The 19365-nt window shown below is 48.4% G+C and overlaps 1 protein-coding gene across 2 annotated transcripts in view; it reads right to left on the reverse strand.

The window, feature by feature from the left end:
* The window catches only part of SLC39A11 (solute carrier family 39 member 11), a 342512-nt gene that overhangs the window by 228718 nt on the left and 94429 nt on the right, over nucleotides 1–19365 (reverse strand). Inside the window, exon 5 of one of the 2 annotated variants that reach the window (XM_030295448.2) lies at nucleotides 11136–11277. In XM_030295448.2, the coding sequence (XP_030151308.1) occupies nucleotides 11136–11277 (142 nt within the window). The remainder of the gene's footprint in view (nucleotides 1–11135; nucleotides 11278–19365) is intronic. The other variant, XM_030295449.1, reaches the window with a different exon arrangement.

Raw genomic sequence — 19365 nt, forward strand, 5'->3', positions numbered from 1 at the left:
CTTCACCACACACACACACACACACACACACACACACACACACGTTCTCTCCTCCTCACCTTCTGGTTCTCTATCATGTTTCACATCTATCTTATGGTGTATTTTTCCTTAACGATATATTTATGCTTCTTTAATTTCCTTAGGGCTTTCTTTTCCCCTTGAGGAACCTCTTCTTCCAGCTTAGGGATCATCTGTTCTTTTCCAGGGTGGCTCCTCTGTCCCTAAACTGGACCAAATATAAATGCTGTACATCTGTCTGAGCACCTTGAGAGTATTACAGACCCAGATGTGCTCAATGACTGGAGAATCCACATACAACCCCGAAAGCTTTCTGTACTTTAAAAAAAAAAAATTAATGTTTTTATTTAGTTTTTGAGAGAGAGAGAGATAGAGAGAGAGAGACAGAGTGAGAACAAGCAGGAGAGGGGCAGAGAGAGAGGGAGACACAGAATCTCAAGTCGGCTCCAGGCTCCGAGCTGTCAGCACAGAGCCTGACATGGGGCTCAAACCCATGAATCACAAGATCATGACCTGAGCCGAAGGCAGATGCTTAACTGACAGAGTCACCCAGGCTCCCGTTTCTGTACTTTTTAATAGGGGCAGCAAAATCTCCATAGTCTGTGCCAAAAAAAATCCCACATCCGGGCACCCTGAGCTCTGGGGCCATTTTTCCTGCCTTCCAGATAGAATAACGATGACTAATATTCATTGAGGGAGTACAAAGCACTGAGTGCTGTCCTAAGCAGTTTACACGCATCACCCATGTCCATCTACATAGCAGCTCCATGCGGTAATTACCATGATCCCCATTTTAGATAGAGAAGCTGAGGGTAAAAAGGAGGTTATGAAGGTTGCCCAAGGTCTTGTAGCTGCCCAACGGCTGAGTCAGAATCCAAACCAAGTTGCACCATATAACCTATTTTCTGGCCTGCTCTATACCATTTCTGTATTCTGACATCTCTTAGGAACCTGGTGGCTTTTCAAATATGTATGCCTTTCATCTACCATAAACCCATAGACAACACCATACTTAATAGTGAAAGACTGAATGCTTTCTCCCTAAGATTAGGAATAAGGCAAGAATGCCTCCTCTCATAACTCCTATTCAACAACGTACTAGGAGCCTTAGCCAGTGCAAGTAAGTCAAAAAAAAGAAATAAAAGGCATACAGATTGGCTGGAAGTTAATGAAACGGTCACTATTCACAGACAGGACAGAGAAAATCCCAAGGAATCTACCAAAAAAACTGTCAGAACTAACAAATGAGTTCAGCCAGATTACAGGAACAAGACTAACACACAACATCTATTATATTTCTGAGATAGCAATGAACAATTAGAAGTCAAAATTTCAAATACAGTATCGTTTGTAATAGCACCATAAAAGGAATATTTAGGTATAAATCTAACCAAATATGTATAGGATATACATGCTGAAAACCACAAAACACTGCAAAAGAAGTCAAAGACAATGTAAGTAAATGGAAAGATATACCATGTTCATGAAATAGAAGATGAAGATTATTAAGGTGTCAATTTTCCCCATATTGATTTACAGAGTCAACGTAATCCCAGCCTAAAGCCCATCAGGATTTCTTTGTACATTTTAACAAACTGATTCTGAAATTATATAAAGGCAAAGGAGCTAGAATAACCAAAACAAGTTTGAAAAAGAACAAAGTGGGAGGATGCATAATGTCTGATTCCAAGACTTATGATAAACCTATCATAATTAAGAGTGTGATACTGGTAAAAGGATAGGCACATAAACTAAAGCAGAACTCAGAGTCCAAACGCAGACCCATACCAATATGGTCAATTAATTTTTTACAAAAGCACAACGTCTATTCAATAGGGGAAGGTCGGTCCTTCCCACGCATAGTGCTGCAACAATTGAACATCTATACGAAAGAAGCTGAACCTCAAACTGTACCCCACTCCTTATCTAAAAATAAATAGCTCAAAACAAAGGGTGCTGTGAGTGAGCACCAAGGACATATTCAAGACCCATTTACGGGATTGTCAGAAGCTTGCGTATGTTTTGTTGAACTATTTAAAATGGCCTATTTGTCTTCCAAGAAGATTTGAATCTCCTTGAGGGTTTGTGCCTCCTAATTGTTTTTTTAATGTTTGTTTATTTATTTTGAAAGAGAGAATGCAAGTTGTGGGGGGTGGGGGGCAGAGAGAGGAAGGGAGATAGAGAATCTTAAGCAGGTTCCGCAACGTTAGCACAGAGCCTGATGTGGGGCTCGATCCCACAAACTGTGAGATCATGACCTGAGCCGAAATCACGAGTCGGACGCTCAACCAGTGAGCCACCCAGGTGTCCCTCCTAATTGTTTCTATATGTACAACAGGAGCATCACTACTGGAAAGAACATAATCAATGTTTACTAATAAGGCTGACTTGAGCAAACTTGACTGAGGTTTGTTGAGGATCGGTGCCTTGAAATCACCAGGGGAGCCTCATCTGCTAGGAAAGACAGCAGATGTCTGACCCTCCGTGTCTAAGAGCTGCAAAAGACATCTTATACATCCTCTCCTGCCATCTCCAGTGAACACCTCTGCCTCCCCTACCGGCTGATGATTAATTAGTTGAGGATTATCAAGGAGTCCAGGAGTCCTGAGAGTTAGTTCTGTCTGGGATCGTCAACTGGAAGACACTGACACGTCCCTTAGTATCTCTAGCTCCAAAATGCCACAACCCTTGAAATCATGTTTCGTTGAGACAAACTGAATTAGTTTTAAAACACTTGGCACTATTTACTTTCTCTGGCCCTAGGGAGGGAAATGCACTAGACAGAGGAAAGGAGAACAGAACTGCAGTGTGCACCCCCTGAAAAAGAGGAGGTCAGACCCTGCGTGCTAACAAAGGATGCCCAGGTCGAATGGAGCTCATCATAGACTCCTTTTCTTTAAGGCAAGATTGCACTGACCCCATCCCAGATGCTAGTGTCATTGTTGTTGATTTACATGGATTCAAACCCTACTCCTCATGATCCCCTATCAGCCCCTGCCTTCTCTAAGGCTGCCTGTCTCAGTGAGTGGCACTTCCCAGTTCTATGGGCTCACAACCAGCTTCCATTCCTTCTCGGGCACTTCCCCTAACAAGCAAAAAGAAAAACGATAAATAAACAAACGATGGTGTCACCCTGTGCTTCTTTCTCCAGCTTAAGGGGCTTCTGCAAAAAATAACATCTGAAAACCAAAACACAAAAAGACATGGAGAGAGCCCAGGTCGCCTGGCTTTGGCATCAGCCCCCTACGTCTCTGGGTAATAAAAGCCTGGCAGGACTATGCTAATGGGGGCTGGCACTGCCCAAGCCACTTGTCTGTTTCCCAAAAGCATATTAAAAACGCATTTCCCAGTTTAATAGACTTATGAGCTGAAATGAATGTGTCAGAACTCTTATAAATATGATAGAACCTGCTAGCCCAGCAAATGTTAAATTTTGCATAAGGAGACTGTATCCCTAACTCCTCGGTAGACACTTCATGAATATTTCAAACAAAGAGCCCCAGCAGCTGCTCCAAAGGCTCCTGATGAATTAAATGGGTTTTTATTACTGCCAGGATTAGCCTCCTCCCGTCTCCTCTCGTGTTCTCCCCCCTCCCTCACTTCTGCTTGACAAACAAGCCCCTCCACGCTAATTGAGTTCCCAGAGCCTGGTCACGGACTGATCACGAAGGGGGACTGGTCAGTGCACTGGGTTGAAAAGTGTCCCCCCAAAACTCACGTCCACCCAGAACCTCAGAAAGGGACCTTCCTTGGAAACAGAGGCGTGAGTACAGATGTCATTAAGAGGCGGCCATACTGGGGCGCCTGGGTGGCGCAGTCGGTTAAGCGTCCGACTTCAGCCAGGTCACGATCTCGCGGTCCGTGAGTTCGAGCCCCACGTCAGGCTCTGGGCTGATGGCTCAGAGCCTGGAGCCTGTTTCCGATTCTGTGTCTCCCTCTCTCTCTGCCCCTCCCCCGTTCATGCTCTGTCTCTCTCTGTCCCAAAAATAAATAAACGTTGGAAAAAAAAAAAAAATTTTTAAAAAAAAAGAGGCGGCCATACTGGATTAGTGTGGGTCCTAAAGCCAGCAACCGGGGTCTTTATGGGAGATGGAGAATCGGACGCAGACACACGAGGAACGAGGCCAGGTGCCAATGGCAGCAGAGACTGGCGCGGTGCGGCCACAAGCCAAGGAACGCCAGTGCCGCCAGAAGTTACGGGAGCCAAGGAAGGATCTTCCCTCAGAGCCTCCGGAGAGGGTGTGGTGCCGATGACACAAATTTCAGACTTCTGGTCCCCGGAGCCAGGAGAGTATAAATTTCTGTTGTTTAAGCTACCCAGTTTGCGGTATGCGGCCCTAGCAGGTGAATACTGTCAGGAGAGCACGTTTGCACGTCCACTTGTGTATTAATATTGATCTCCCCTGAAGTCATCTCTCATTTCGTGGGATGACGGCAGTGGGTAGCTGTGTTCCACCCCTTTAACTTCATTGGCATAGATGGCCACACTCGCCAGCAGCCTTAGATGAGACTTAGGGGCGCCCGCGTGGCTCAGCGGGTCAAGTGTCTGACTTCAGCTCAGGTCATGATCTCACGGTTCGTGGGTTCGAGCTCTGCATCAGGTTCTGCGCTGACAGCTTGGAGCCTGGAGCTCTCTCTCTGCCTCTCCACCGCTTGTGCGCTGTCTCTCTCTCTCTGACTCTCTTTCTCAAAAATAAAATAAACGTTCAAAAAATACAAAAAAAAAAAAAAAAAAACAAAAACAAGATCAAACTTAAAATCCCCTAACTTTCTTTCTTGGTGCTGACTCCTAGTAACTTTTCAAATTCATTCAGTTCTTTTTTGTACCCTTTTCTCTATGTTCCCAGACCATCCGGCTATGAGTCTAACAGATGAGGAGACAGAAATACCGTCAAGAGAATCTAAAAGACAGAAAGAAACGTTTGCCACCTGGCGTTCCTTTAGACTGGTTACCATCCATGGGAAGATGACTTTAAAAAAAAAATTGTTAAGCGCCGCCTTGGGATGAGGGTGTGCCCCTCAGATTCCTTTGTTGAAGCCTTAACCTGTGTACCCCAGCAGGTAACTGTATTCGGAGACAGGATCTTTCAAGAGGTAATTAGGTTAAAATGAGGTCATTAGGGTGGGCTCTCATCCAATTTAGGTGGAAGCGATAAGGACACCTCACACAGAGAGGGAAGGACTCAGGGGAGAAAGCGGCCACCTACGAACCAAGGAGAGAGGGCTCAGAGGAAACCAGTGCTACAGACACCCTGACCCCAGACTTCCAGTCTCCAGAACAGGGAGAAAATAAACTTCTGCTGTTGCAGCCACCCAGTCTGTGGTTCTTTGTTATGGCAGCCCGAGCAGATTTATACAAGTCTAAGCAAGTGCCATTATTGCTTCTAAGCCTCGTGAAAATGCGCTCCCCAAATTGACTGCCTCCCTTAGAAGAAGGCGCACAGACAGGCTAAGCAACACTTGAGTGTTAACTATCAGGTGAAACATAACGCTCTTCAGAAGCAAAAGAATCTATAAAATGGACCCACCCGGTAATGCCTCCAGGAGCTGGGACATGCTAACAGTCACTCATACCCCCACGCAGAGCCCTGTCCAACAGAGTATTTCTTTTTTTTTTTTTTTTAATATTTATTATTTTGAGAGAGAGAGAGAGAGAGAGACAGAGCATGAGCAGGGAAGGGGCAGAGAGAGAGGGAGACACAGAATCCGAAGCAGCTCCAGGCTCTGAGCTGTCAGCACAGACCCCCAATGTGGGGCTCGAACCCCCGAACCGTGAGATCATGACCTGAGCCGAAGGTGGACGCTTAACCGACTGAGCCACCCAGGAGCCCCTCCAAGAGGGTATTTCTGTATTACTTCCTTATTTCCTTCAACGTCCAGGATGCCAGAGAGCTCCTGGTAATTATTTCTGTTGAATGCTTTGCTCTTCATCATTCTGCAAAATACTTTCATATTTTCCTGTATTAAGATGTGGCACATTGCTATTGCCATGTGCTGACAGGTTTGGTTCATTCCCAACCTTTTAATGAAGAAACCCAGGTTGCAGGCCCTGGTCCAGAAAGCAGGTAACAATGCCAGGGCCAGCCTATTTTCCAGGCCCCTGACAACTCTCAGTTAGGCCAGGAAAAGACTTTAAAGTGTCCCCTAACCAACCAATTACAGGGGAGGTGAGGTGTCTAACTGCTAAAACCACATGCCAGCACATTAAACTTACGGGAAAAACTGTGAAGTTATTCTTGCAGCTTTAGAGATCTTACTGATAAAAAGTCAAAACCACTAATAAACATCTCAGAGATTTCCCTAACCACGCTATTTTGGAGACCTAACTACAAAGAAACACTCAGAATTTCTCCTGGGAGCTACATCGGACTCTTGATAGATTTCAGCTTACCGAATTTGCCTGTGAGTATTGGTGACAGAGGGAGCGTCTCCTTTGAAGAAGACTCAAAGTCAGAAGATACAGAATAAAGAAAAAAGCGATTGTCACAGGAGCCTGGGAGCTGTTTAAGTAAGCCCTCTTTGCTTCCCTAGGATTAGGCTACTACGAGGAATTTCGTTGCCAAGGACATCTAGCAGTTGGGAGTTGAATACACATGGATGTACTCGGAGAGAGAACAGGCAGTTGTCTTCCGAGAGGGGATTTCTCCCTGCACAGGGGGAAGAGAACAGAGCCCTCCCCTAGTACCCCACAGCTACCTAAAAGTATAATCCTCCAAAGGCCAACCAGTGTGGAAATCCAACGAACAGGTTCATCATCCACCTGGAGAGACTGTCCCCAGTTAAAATGCAAACACTTGAGGGGCGCCTGGGTGGCTCAGTCGGTTGGGCGGCCGACTTCGGCTCAGGTCACGATCTCGCGGTCCGTGAGTTCGAGCCCCGCGTCGGGCTCTGGGCTGACGGCTCAGAGCCTGGAGCCTGTTTCCGATTCTGTGTCTCCCTCTCTCTCTGACCCTCCCCCCGTTCATGCTCTGTCTCTCTCTGTCCCAAAAATAAATAAAAAAAAAAACGTTGAAAAAAAAAATTAAAAAAAAAATAAATAAATAAATAAATAAACGTTAAAAAAAAAAAAATGCAAACACTTGAGCAGGAAGAAAACACTGTCGGTTGCTGGACAGCTCCGTGTTCCGCGGTGTTGTCCAGTGTTTTCCCAGAGGCATCTAAGGGATGATGCTTAACTGGGAAAACGGGAGAGTTCAAGATTAAAAGAGGACAGCATGATATCCAGTGGACAAATGAGGGTTCCTGAGGAGGGAGAAGGACACCAGGGAACACCTGAACTCCATCCCGGTTGTGAACGGACAGCCCGGTAGGTGCTAATCTGGGCATCAGGCACTTGGGAACCTTGAGTCAGAAGGGGCGAATTCTCTCTCCCAAGATCAGTTCTGTCTCCACAGGAGGGTACTACCTAGCAAGTCAGTAGCATAACCGAGAAGGAATTTGACATTTTAGACTAAAATGTAAACAAATAAAGGCTGCCGGTGGGCTGGTGACGGTAGCTCAGGCAAACCTATAACCCGCTTGACATTAGGTTTGCATTGGTTTCGCTTTGTAAAACATGCCTTCGAATCTGCCAGGCTGTCTCGGTAGAATTATTCCTGCCTGGTGATTTCTCCCATTATAAAAGAACAGGACACTAAAGGAAAATCTGTTTCTAACTGGAGTTTCTTACAGCCTATGCTTGCCTGACTCAAGTCCCCATTCACTTACCCCTCCAATAAGCTTTGGAAAGGTTTACAGAAAATAAAGTAAGTACCACGTCATAACTAAATAATTTCCCAAATTTAATCCGTCTCTTTCTCTACTGGAAAATAATACCCATTCCTGCTCCTTCCACAGATAATGCAGAATTACAGACAATTCTCCATCTGCTATGTTAATGGATCAATGAAAAACAAACAAGCAAACAAAAACCTCACTCTTGAAGAGTTTCAACATCCTCAGAACAAACAACAGACTGAAATGGATAGCTACCAATTAGTAAAAGAAGGGACTGATTCACTTTTTTACTACCCTTCTTTAGCCTAGAAGGAGTGCCAATAAAAATCATAATAATAAAAATCCCACTGGGCAGCTGAATGGGTAAGGTTGGGGCAGAAAAACCCAAGATCGAGATGAACATCGGGGTCATGGCACCACCTGAAGAAAGATGGATGTTTTGGAGTTTTGCCTTCTAAAAACACCTATTATTATGTATGAAATGTCAAGAGATACATGAACCCTTTGGTGCCCATTCATGGACCCCAGATATACAGAACCTCTAACCTAATTTCTAGAATTTACTCAACAACATAATTGCCCACAGAGGTATACGTATAGGAATGCTCTCTGCCACATTCTTTAAAAAAGCAAAAGACTGAAAACAACCTATAGGGCCATCAAGAGGGAACTAAGTAAGTAAGATGATAGCCAATAACATGAATGGCATGAATCTGTGAGCATCCCAGGAAACTAAGGCTAAAATGTATTGCTTAGTGAAAAACACAAGGTTCGAAACCATGAGCCAAGCACGACTGTATGAACGTACCATCTCTGAAAGGACCCACAAGAAAGAGTGTGTGTGTGTGTGTGTGTGTGTCTGAGATGGATGCCTGGACCGTAAAAGAGTTGAAGTTGGAAGAAAAATTACTTCTCCGTTTTTAATCCATGTGATTACTTTTTTAATTAAAAGAAAGCCAGTTGGAGAGAGAGAGAAATAAACAGCTGAATTGAAAGAGAGAGAGATTGACTGATGGTTTTAAAAGAACTTCTGGTCTGGCTAATCCCAAAATATCCCCAGCCTTGAGAAGAGTTGCCACCGTAAAACATTAGGCACCAGGAGCTAAATAGGAAAAGTATCTCATAAATGCTTTCCCCGGCTCCGTGGGGCTGCCACCACCACTCAGAATAGCTGAATCTTCTCTCCCACAGTGTGGCTTCTCTGCCTTGTCCTCTTGCTGAACCAATTATGGGACATTATAACAGCGGCACCAATATTATTTTTTAAAGGCTAATGTTATTCACTAAACACCCATTAAACCGATCTCCACGTTGCACTTACAGCCAGCTTAAGGGCACATCCAGATGGCACAAATAATGCATATTCGGGCTTGATCTGCGTGAGGCCAGTCAGCAAATAGCCATTATCGGTTTTAGGGTTGTCAACTGCCTGACATGCACAGGCGTGTCCAAGTGAGCCGAAGAGAGACCTTTCTGGAGATGGCTGGGATCCCTCAGTCTCGGCGAATCATCTTTGTGCTCCCCGCAAGGGATCTTTGCCTTTGCGTCTGACCAGTTAGCAATGGCGACCGGAGGTAGCCTGGTAACAGGCCTCGGTGTTCCTGAGCAGAGGATAGGGCTTCATCTCCCTCCCCTACAGCCTCCACCCCCACTCACCGCTTCACCCTGGGTTGCCAAGAAGACCCCACGGTCCCAGGAGGCTCCCCTGCACGGCCTACTCCCGCTGGCTCTAGGTTCTCATGGCCCCACTGGACGAGGTCTAGCACAGGGGACTGACACTGTTTTCACTGACACGCTCTGAACCTTCCCCCCTGTGGCCTTGAAGACAAAACAAAACCAAAAAAATAGGATAGAATAAAATCTGGTCAACTTTTTCATCCTAGAGAAGGCTCAGAATCAGGACTTTTGTAAAGTCTTCAGAGGGGTCCACAGGAGTGCTAGCCCGGTATGGCCAGCAAGAGTTGACACGTGTTCCCACGGTTCGGCACAAAAAGTGACAAGCTTTCCTGGAGGACAGTGCCCCATCCAGTTTCCAGACAGTTCGTGACTCCCCGATAGAAAAGGAACAGTGGACAACACCTGAGTCGCTCTGATTGGACTACGAATGGCACGTGTGATGGGAGGCAGGGGGCAGATTTTTCTGTGCTAAGCCCTCTATTACGTGAGCTGATGTTAGATGAGTTTCCGCTTCCCGGTTACATCCCCCTAGGAAGCTGTAAGAGGCAGAGAGGATCAACCCGAGTGGGGAAGATATTCGAGTTCTCCATGAATAATTCACGCAGGGCACAGTCTGAACACAGATCGGAGAACCAGCATCGCTCTAACATTTACTCCCCCTGAGGTCTAGAGATTCGTCGTAGCCTACACATGACAAAAAGATTGAATTAAAATACCAGCACAGAAGTGTGAAAGGGCTTTTCTCCCTTGAATCACCCAGCCAGTCTGCTTCTGCCCAATTCACTCAAGAGAGAACTCCGTCAGGGGGCGCCTGGGTGGCTCAATCGGTTAAGCATCCGACTCCTGATTTCAGCTCAGGTCATGATCTCACAGTTCATGAGATCAAGACCCGCATCAGGCTCTGTGCTGACAGTACAGAGCCTGCTTGGGATTCTCTCTCTGTCCACCCCCCCCCCCAAAAAAAAAGTAAAAATTAAAAAAAGAGAGAGAGAACTCTGTGCAGGGGAGGAGGTGTCTGTTCTCAATATCTTTTGCACGTCCGTGGTCTACAGAGGAAGTGGGAAGGGCAGGGGCTAGGGAAAGAAAGGCATCCACCTCTCCTCATGCTAACGGACCCTTAAATTGGCCAAATGCCCTGAGTGAGTGAGCAAAGAAGAGGCAAGGAGGGGCAGTCTTACCCCGAGACCGGAAACCAATGTACTTCTGCCCGTGCACCTTCCACTCCTTGTCAGTGGGCACCAGCCCCTTCCACACCTCCCCCCTGGGGATTTATGAACTGTGATGAGATCCCTCTCGGGGAGCGCATTCCCTCTACCTTAAGAGTTTTCTGGCTCCAAACTGAATCAGTGAGAGAAACGTCCACAGTTTCCCAGATGAATCAAAAAAAAAAAAGAAAAATGAAAGTCACACGAGTGGAAAGGAGCATTTAGGGTCTGTCAGGGATGGGGAGACGGAGGGACAAACGCCAGATGCTGTGACCCAGACCGGCCCTGCCCCATCAGAGAGGTCCCTGCCCACTCAGCCAAGCTGGAAAGACGATGGAAAGGCACTGTGAGCTCCTGTGCGGGAAGCAGGTGGTTTGGAGAACGACAAGAGAGGAAGGCATGGGGCCAGACGCCAGTTCAGCGTCGTGCGACTGCGGGGTGAGGAATTCGGATGGACAGAACACCTGCCGTTTCCCACCTATCCTGCCTGACTCAGCCCCGGGTCTGCAGGGAGCTTGCCTGAAAGAAGCCCAGCTCTACCTATCCGGATGGAAAGTTCCCTCTCGGGGAACAGCAGCCTGGGACCCTCAGCGTCAGACTTCTTCATCAACGCAGGGGCGAAGTTCAGTGCCAGGGCCGTTGGGGGGTCTTCTGCGGCACCCTGAAACAAGAAGCAGTGATGTCACTGTAACACCCCCACGACCTTCATCCCCCAGACTCCTCCAGCTCAGAGCTGCCCACGCAGCTGGCCGGTCTCTACCAAAAGCACCAGACCCAGATGTCTGGCCAGGCCGGCTCACGAGGAAGACAACTCACTTTCTGGGCGTGGGGCTTTCGGGGTGACAAAAACTCTGGGGTCCGAGGATCGATGCTGATCCTAGAAACGGGAAAAACACGTACTGGGAAAGATGGGGCCCCATCCCACGCTTCACCACTGCCAGGCAACGGCACAAGGGGCTCCGTTCCTGAACTGTCGAAAGAAGCCAATATGGCAGGTTCTCTCAGACGGCAGCCTCGCTCTGGAACAAGGTCAACATTCTTGGTAACTGACCACCTTCACGTTTCTCATGAGATCAAAAGGGGAGGAGAGCCAAACAAAAGCACCTCAAAAGAAGGAAACAGGGACAGTCCCGGGGACCCAACATATCTGGTGTGAAGTCCAGACAGACCTTAAGACAGCCATGTCACCCTTGTGCTTTGTAACTAGTTAATGTGACGGTTTTTACATCAATCAGGCAAAGTCTGGATTTTGAGCCCCCTGTTTATGTAACAAAACCTTATTTACCGCCAACTTCGTGCAGACTTGGGGAACAAGACAAAGTCACAGCTTTTCATGGAGGCTATATTCGAGTAGGAACAGATCGATGAATCCATAATGGGGCCAACCTTCTCTTCCAAAGCCATCCACGGAACCCCCCCCCCACCCTGCGGACAGTTTACAATGTGTAAGATCTCGACGGGAATGAGGAAGATGGGTAAGTCCCCCCCAAAATGGCTTTCATCCTCCACTTTCATCCAAACATGTTGATGCTAGTTGCTAAGGGAAGGGGAGTAGAATCATCGCAATGGGAAAAAAAAAAAAAAAAAAACCACAGATATTTTTTGAAACCCAGGCAAACGTAGTTCCAAACAGAAGTTTCCATTCAAAATATGTGTCTCTGATATGGGAGAGGAGAAGGCTGATGACCCAGTGAAATGCATCCATTTACAAGCAACTGCTAAAATTCTTGCTTAAGCTTTTTTCATGAAGGAATCTCACCAAAGTTATGGCTGACTGTGTCTCACACACACACACACACACAAACGCACCTTCCTGTTTTCTGTGGATCAGGAATCAGAAAGAGAATCTAATAATTCAGATCGCTTATTCAATTATTTCTTTATAATTAATGGTTGCAAATGAAAACATAAGCCCTCCCTCATGTCTTCCCACTTGTCCAATACATCGATATTATTCTAATCATTTTATTTATAACACCCTCTATGATACACGTTAATAAGGGTGCCAACAGTCGTTAAACCTTGTTTTGTTTTATTTTATTTTATTTTATTTTATTTTATTTTATTTTATTTTATTTTATTTTATTAATGTTTATTTTTGAGAGAGAGAGACACACAGAGCATAAGTGGGGGAGGGTCAGAGAAAGAGAGAGACACAGAATCTGAAGTAGGCTCCAGGCTCCAAGCTGTCAGCACACAGTCTGATGCGGGGCTGGAACTCACGAGCCGTGAGATCATGACCTGAGCCAAAGTTGGATGTTTAACAGACCTAGCCACCCAGATGCCCCTGGACTTTTTAATTTTTTTTATTTTTTTAATGTTTATTTTTGAGAGTGAGAGAGAAAGAGAGAGGGAGAAACAGAGCGTGAGCAGGGGAGAGGCAGAGATAGAGGGGAAACACAGAATCCGAAGCAGGCTCCAGGCTCTGAGCTGTCAGCACAGAGCCCGATGCGGGGCTCGGACTCAGAAACCGTGAGATCGGGGCGCCTGGGTGGCACAGTCGGTTAAGCGTCCGACTTCAGCCAGGTCACGATCTCGCAGTCCGTGAGTTCGAGCCCCGCGTCAGGCTCTGGGCTGATGGCTCGGAGCCTGGAGCCTGTTTCCGATTCTGTGTCTCCCTCTCTCTCTGCCCCTCCCCCGTTCATGCTCTGTCTCTCTCTGTCCCAAAAATAAATAAAAAAAAAAAAACGTTGAAAAAAAAAATAAAAAAAAAAAAAAAAAAAAAAAGAAACCGTGAGATCATGACCTGAGCCTAAGTTTGATGCTTAACCGACTGAGCCACCCAGACGCCCCCCACCTTTTTTTTTTGAAACTTGTTCTAAAAGGGGAAACAAAAATGCCTCGTGGCTGTGTCTGAGCTTCCCTCATTAGAGTCCTCGGGTCCCTTTACGGAGTCCTAGGGGCTACAGGATCTCACCGGCTCTGTCACTGGGAGAAGCACAAAGCAAGGCAGCCTGTCACAGCGTATCACAGTCAAGGCTGGCACTACAGATGGACAGAATCATGGGGACAGAAGGGACTTCGAGAGGGCCAGTCCCGCTCCCTGCTGAAACCCCCTGTCAGCACCCCCGAGGGACAGCTGGTGTCTGTGCTTGTGCCGTGGGCCATATCGTCACAGCTCTGTTTGTTTCTACGCTTTAATTATTTCCAATTCTACACCTCACCCTGACATCGAGGAACCACCGCAGCCCTAAAAGACGCGTGTCGCTACGAGCTTGTGTCGGCTGATTCTCCTGCCCTGGTCTTCCTTCTTTTTACGACGTGATTGACGCGCACCTGGGGAAAGCAGATGAAAAGAGAGCCGCTTCGTTGCGCAGAAATGCCACAGCGTTCAGATGCTCGAGGCTGGTTACTTGGCCCATTTAGCAAGGTGCAGCTTGGGCAGAGCTGGGTGTAGCCGACAACAGTGGTTTTCAACCGCGGTGATTTCGCCCCCCAGGCAGGGCACACTGGCAGTGGGCTCTTCTCTGTGTGCGTGGGGTGGGGGACAGGAGTGGTACCGGCATCTAACGGACAGCAGCCAGGGGGGTGCCGCCCAGGACAGCCCCCCCAACAAAGAGTGATCCAGCCGAGCGTCAACAGGCGGAGGCTGGGGAATGCTTTGAACAACTTAGGACAGGGGCGCCTGTGTGGCTCAGTCGGTTGAGCAGCCGACTTCGGCTCAGGTCATGATCTCGCGGTCCGTGAGTTCGAGTCCCGCGTCGGGCTCTGTGCTGACAGCTCAGAGCCTGGAGCCTGTTTCAGATTCTGTGTCTCCCTCTCTCTGACCCTCCCCTGTTCGTGCTCTGTCTCTCTCTGTCTCAAAAATAAATAAACGTTAAAAAAAATAAATTAATTAAAAAAAAAAAAAAAGAACAACTTAGGACAGGCAGGGCCCCAAAGCTCCCCATGTTGTTTGCGGTGCCGGAAACTCTCAGGCCCTCTTTTGCACTGCGAAGGGAAGACTTCTGCCACTTTGTCTTGGAAGGCCGCTCGCCTTCATGCATCTGGCAAACTCTTATTAAGCATCAACTGTATACCAGAACTGTGCCAGGTTCTGGTCCAAGTAGCCCAGCCCCGTGGGCTCCTGAATCTTGGCACTCTCCTTCCGGAGACAGACAATAAACTAATACCGGATATAAAACAGAGCGCCAGGAAGCGATAATGCAAAGAGAAAGAGGAGGTCCAACCGTTCCCACGGCGTTCCTAGCACAGCGGAGTCCTCGCTGGGTTCCCGGGGTAAGCCGGGCTCTGTCCCAGCACCTGAAGGTGTACCAGCTGGTCGCAAACTGTTACAGACGGCGTGCTCCTCCAGGCAAGATGCTGAGGGAGGCCTCTCCGAGACCATGGCGTTTGTGCAAAGACTGGAAACTAAGGCAAGAAGCCGCCAGGATTTCTGGAGACCGTGTTTCAGGCCAGACACGGCAAGGCAAGCGTCCCCTTTCCCCGCCGTCTGCGTTTACCATTTTATCCCCCCTCCAACTTCACTTAGAAGCTGTCCTTCTAAAAGCGAGACAAGGACCCAGCATATTCCACCTGTCCCCAGCCTCCTCCGGTGCGCCCCATCCCACACCTTGCCTCGGAAGGCCTGGGGTGAGCCATGCAGCAGAGCCGCGGGGGGCATCCGGGGCGAAGCCAAGAACGACGTCTACACCCACGCCCCGGCAGCACTCTCCACATGCCTCTGAGCCCAGGCACCGGCCGGCCTCCCGGGGCTCCTTCCAGACTCCCTTCTGGGATTCTCAATGTCCCTGCCCTCCACTCTCAACCACCGATGAGGAAAACAGAAATAGAAACACATCCCTTGGAATTTCCAGGAATGGTCCCAGTGGGGGATGGTGACCCTGCTCTGGTGGCTTTATCATAATGCCCCTGAAGGTGGGGGGAAAGTCAGGAAGCATCTGTGGGACGGTCCCGCAGGGCTGACGCTGCCAGCCCCCCACCCCCACCCCCACGCTCCGCAGAGCCCCGTCTGCTCCTGGAGCACTCACACTGCAGGTGGAGGGAGCACTGCCTTAAACACAGAAGGCCTTGGCCTGCATGTGAGTGACCCCAGTGAGAAATTCCTTCTCTGCATCCTCCTCTTGCTTTGCTGATGGGAGCACAGCCCTCTTTACTTGATGTTAGCATGTCCTTACATTTCTGGGGCTTTCCTTTTCTTTCTTTCCTTTCCTCTTTTTTTTTTTCTCCTTCTTCTTTGCTTTCTTTATCTTCCTGAAGGCACTTGGTATGGGGTCGGTGTTCTCTCCTGCATTCCTTTTCTTCTTTGCTTTTCTTTCTTTGCTTCGTTTGCTGTCGTTTCTGCTTTCCCCGTCTTCCCTTTACTTTCTTTCTTTCTTTCTTTCTTTCTTTCTTTCTCTTTCTTTCTTTCTTTCTTTCTTTCTTTCTTTCTTTCTTTCTTTCTTTTTCTTTCTTTTTTAAATCTTCTGCAAAGCTTTTCCAATTGTGCTTCCTACTCAATCCTTGAGGGTCCCGCGAGGACAGGAAGGTGAGAGCATGATCCTTTCCAGGGCAGACATTTGACTAATGCAAGCTGCTCAGCTCTCCACTGCAGCCCTGACAGCCGGCTCAGCCGTCCATCAGACGGGGATGGGTCCCCCTGCTCTCCCTGACAGCTGCAGCCGGGCTCCTGGCACTCCAGGCCCTTCGGGGTTGCCCTGTCACCCTGCAGCTCCCAAATGTCAAGGTGCCAGACACACAGGCCCCTTCCCAAGCCACCAGTCTTGATTTTCTTCTGCACCACCCCCTCCCCCAAGCCCTCCTCCTGCCCTCCTCCCCGACCCCTACACGCCCCTCCAAATCCAATTTCGTCCCGAAAGCAGGGGTGGGTGCTGCTGGGAGGCCCCAGGCAACACCATCAAGGGCCGTGGAACTTGAGATCACTGTCTTCTTGTGACAGAACTATTATTGTTATTACTAATGTTGTTGTTAATGGCTCAGAGCGAGTGTCCGGTCCAGAACAAACACAACAATTTCCACTCACTCTGGAAAGGCTGTGCAAAAGGGGCAGGACCTGGAGAATAATGAGCACTTCCCAGAAGCAAAAGAGAAGGAATGGAGAGAAAAGGAAAGGACGAAATAAAAGTGGGGGAGGGAGAAAGGAAGCAGCCCCACAATATGCCTTACATGGAAACATAAAGGCTTTGGGGCTCCTGGGTGGCTCAGTCAGTTAAGCGTCCAACTCTTGATTTCGTCTAGGTCATGATCTCACGGTTGTAAGATCAAGCCTGCGTCAGGCTCTGCACCGATCATGGAACCTGCTTAGGATTCTCTCTCTCTCTCTCTCTCTCTCTCTCTCTCTCTCTCTGCCCCTCCCCTGCTCAAGTTCTCTCAAATAAAAGAAAAAGAAAACACACAGGTTTCAAGGAATCATACATATATCTCCTCTAAGAAATACCATCCGGGGACTACTCATCAGGGTTTGCTGTCCCAGGCACGAGCCTGAGGTTTCTAGAGCCCCAGAGAAATCAGTCCCACAAGGAAAAGCCTAGAGTGTAGCCAAGAGCATGTAGTCACGTCCAGACAAAAAAGTCTGTAACAGCAAACAGCAGCCCCCGGGCAGGGCACAACTATGGATACGTGACATGGGGGAGCCAGAGGTCTGCAAGCCCCAAACTCGCTGTAAGAAGCTTGATGGGTTTGCTCCAAGTTCCAAAGGCCAACTTCAACGTGCCCACCTGTCCCTGGTTCTTCTCCCACTAGGATGTCATTGCTACTAATAACCGTCAGGGAGGGCAAAGCAGACCGACCTCTGACTCTCCTGGGCGCGCTGCCTGCCATGTTCATTCAGGCTGGGGGAGTCCTGACTCTAAGCCACCCCAGCCCCATGGAGTGCAGCCTCTTGAATTGAGGTTTGCCCGCGGGTCAGTGCTCTCTAATGAAGGGTGGAGGGAAAGGTCAAAGGATTACTGGTGCCCCTGCCAGCCACCCAGCCCCAGCGGAGAAGGGGGATGAGGATCGCAAGAGGGGCCGCACTCCCTCCCCACCGGCACTCACGGCAAGCTGATGTTTCGGAAGGTAGCTGGAGCCCACGTGGGCTGGGCCTCCTCCCCCGCCCAGCCTCTGCTCCCATCACCCCCACTTAACCCAGACGCGCAAGGTGACATTAAATAATTGATGCTGTTTTTATTACCGGGAAATTGCAATAATAATGACACTCGTAACACAATCTTAAATTATTCCACATAATGGAAAAAAAATTAAATGTCACCCCTGATCACTAGCCAGAATATGGATGACACTTACATAATAGATGACCTTCTCTCCCAGGGAGCCCGGCAGCAGCCTGGCTGCCTAGGGCTGGCTGGCTTAGGGTGACAAGTGGCTGGCCTCCAAGCAAACAGGGACACGGGGACACAGGGTGGGGTAGACGCTCAGTCTCTTTCAGGCAGGACGCTGTCATCTTTCTTACCTCAGTTTGCCAATGTGTTCAGGGATCATGGGTCATAACCAGGAGCCTTAAAGACAAGGAGAATCACAGCTCGAAGGACTTGGTCCCTCCTGGTTTACCTTGCCCGAGCACGCTAGGATTGCACCTCTAACTCAGCCTGTGTCCCCTCTCCCCATGGCAACAGCACGGCATCCAATCAGTGGCCAGCGAGGAGGTTTTCAAGCTTCTGATTACTCGATGCTTAATACTTTTAAAATCTTGGCTGAAGAAGACTGAGCCCCCTCCTCCACGAAGCCTTCCTAGATAGGCCCAGCCTAGTTTGGATTCACTACGCCTCCCTCCCTGCGCTCCCCTGACATCCCACACATGCTTCTGTCACAACAGTTACCAAAGTGCGCACGGTCACTTTCGGTGTCCTTGGCTATGTCAAAGCCACGGGATTCTCAGAGCAGCAGCTGTGTCTTCAGCGTCAGTGTTCACTAACCCCATTAATTTCCAGGAAGGGATGAACAATACTACGAAATCTCCGGGGGGGGGGGGGCGGGGGAAATGTTGCATAACATGCAACACAAAGAAAGAAGGGAAGGGGAAAGGATTCGTGAAGAATGGGAGAGAAAAGACTTCAGAGCATTCAGGACATTCTAGCTAAGAGCACGAAGCAGGGCTTCCCCCCATCTGCCCTCTTGATGACTGCATGAGGTCTTCGATATCAGCCCCGAGGCCACGTGAGGATGTGCAGCCGCCTGGCCTGGGACCCGCCACCCAAAGGCTAATCCATTCCTCTTCCTGGCAGGAACGCTCAGAGCGGGGCAGCCCAGCTCTCTCGCCTCGAAGGGGAGACCTTTCCACTCTGAAGCCCATGACCCACCCAAGGCCATGCCTTCCGCCATTCTCCCTCTCTCCTCCATGACCTCGGCCCGGAGCTTCATGATGGCAGAAGTTAACTGCGGACCTCTGGCTATATTTAAGCTACGCAAGTATGCTATTACTCAGACTATCTTTTTAGGGACGAAACCTTCTCCTATTTCTGATGCCAAATTACTATTCGTAATCAAGCCTATTTAATCATATAAAACAGATTTTAAAGCAACACACGGCTTTGCACAGACACAGCTCTACAAGAGCCTGCAAAGAGAGCCCTCCAATAGCTGTCCCAGGTAAGCGACGGTATGGTTGTGCTCCAAAGAACTGGGTCTTTTGCTAGCATGGTTGACCGAGAGAGGGGGGGTTGGAGGAGTTTTCCAAACTAGGATGCGTTTTCTTCTAACTCGAAATAGAACTTTTCCTTAAAACGATAATACAAATCTAAAGGAATACAAGTACCTATGTATAATGAGGTATTTTCTTTCTAATCCTCAGTGAATATCCATCACTCTTAAC

The sequence above is a fragment of the Lynx canadensis genome, chromosome E1, assembly GCF_007474595.2.
Source record: "Lynx canadensis isolate LIC74 chromosome E1, mLynCan4.pri.v2, whole genome shotgun sequence".
Lineage (NCBI taxonomy): Eukaryota > Metazoa > Chordata > Mammalia > Carnivora > Felidae > Lynx > Lynx canadensis.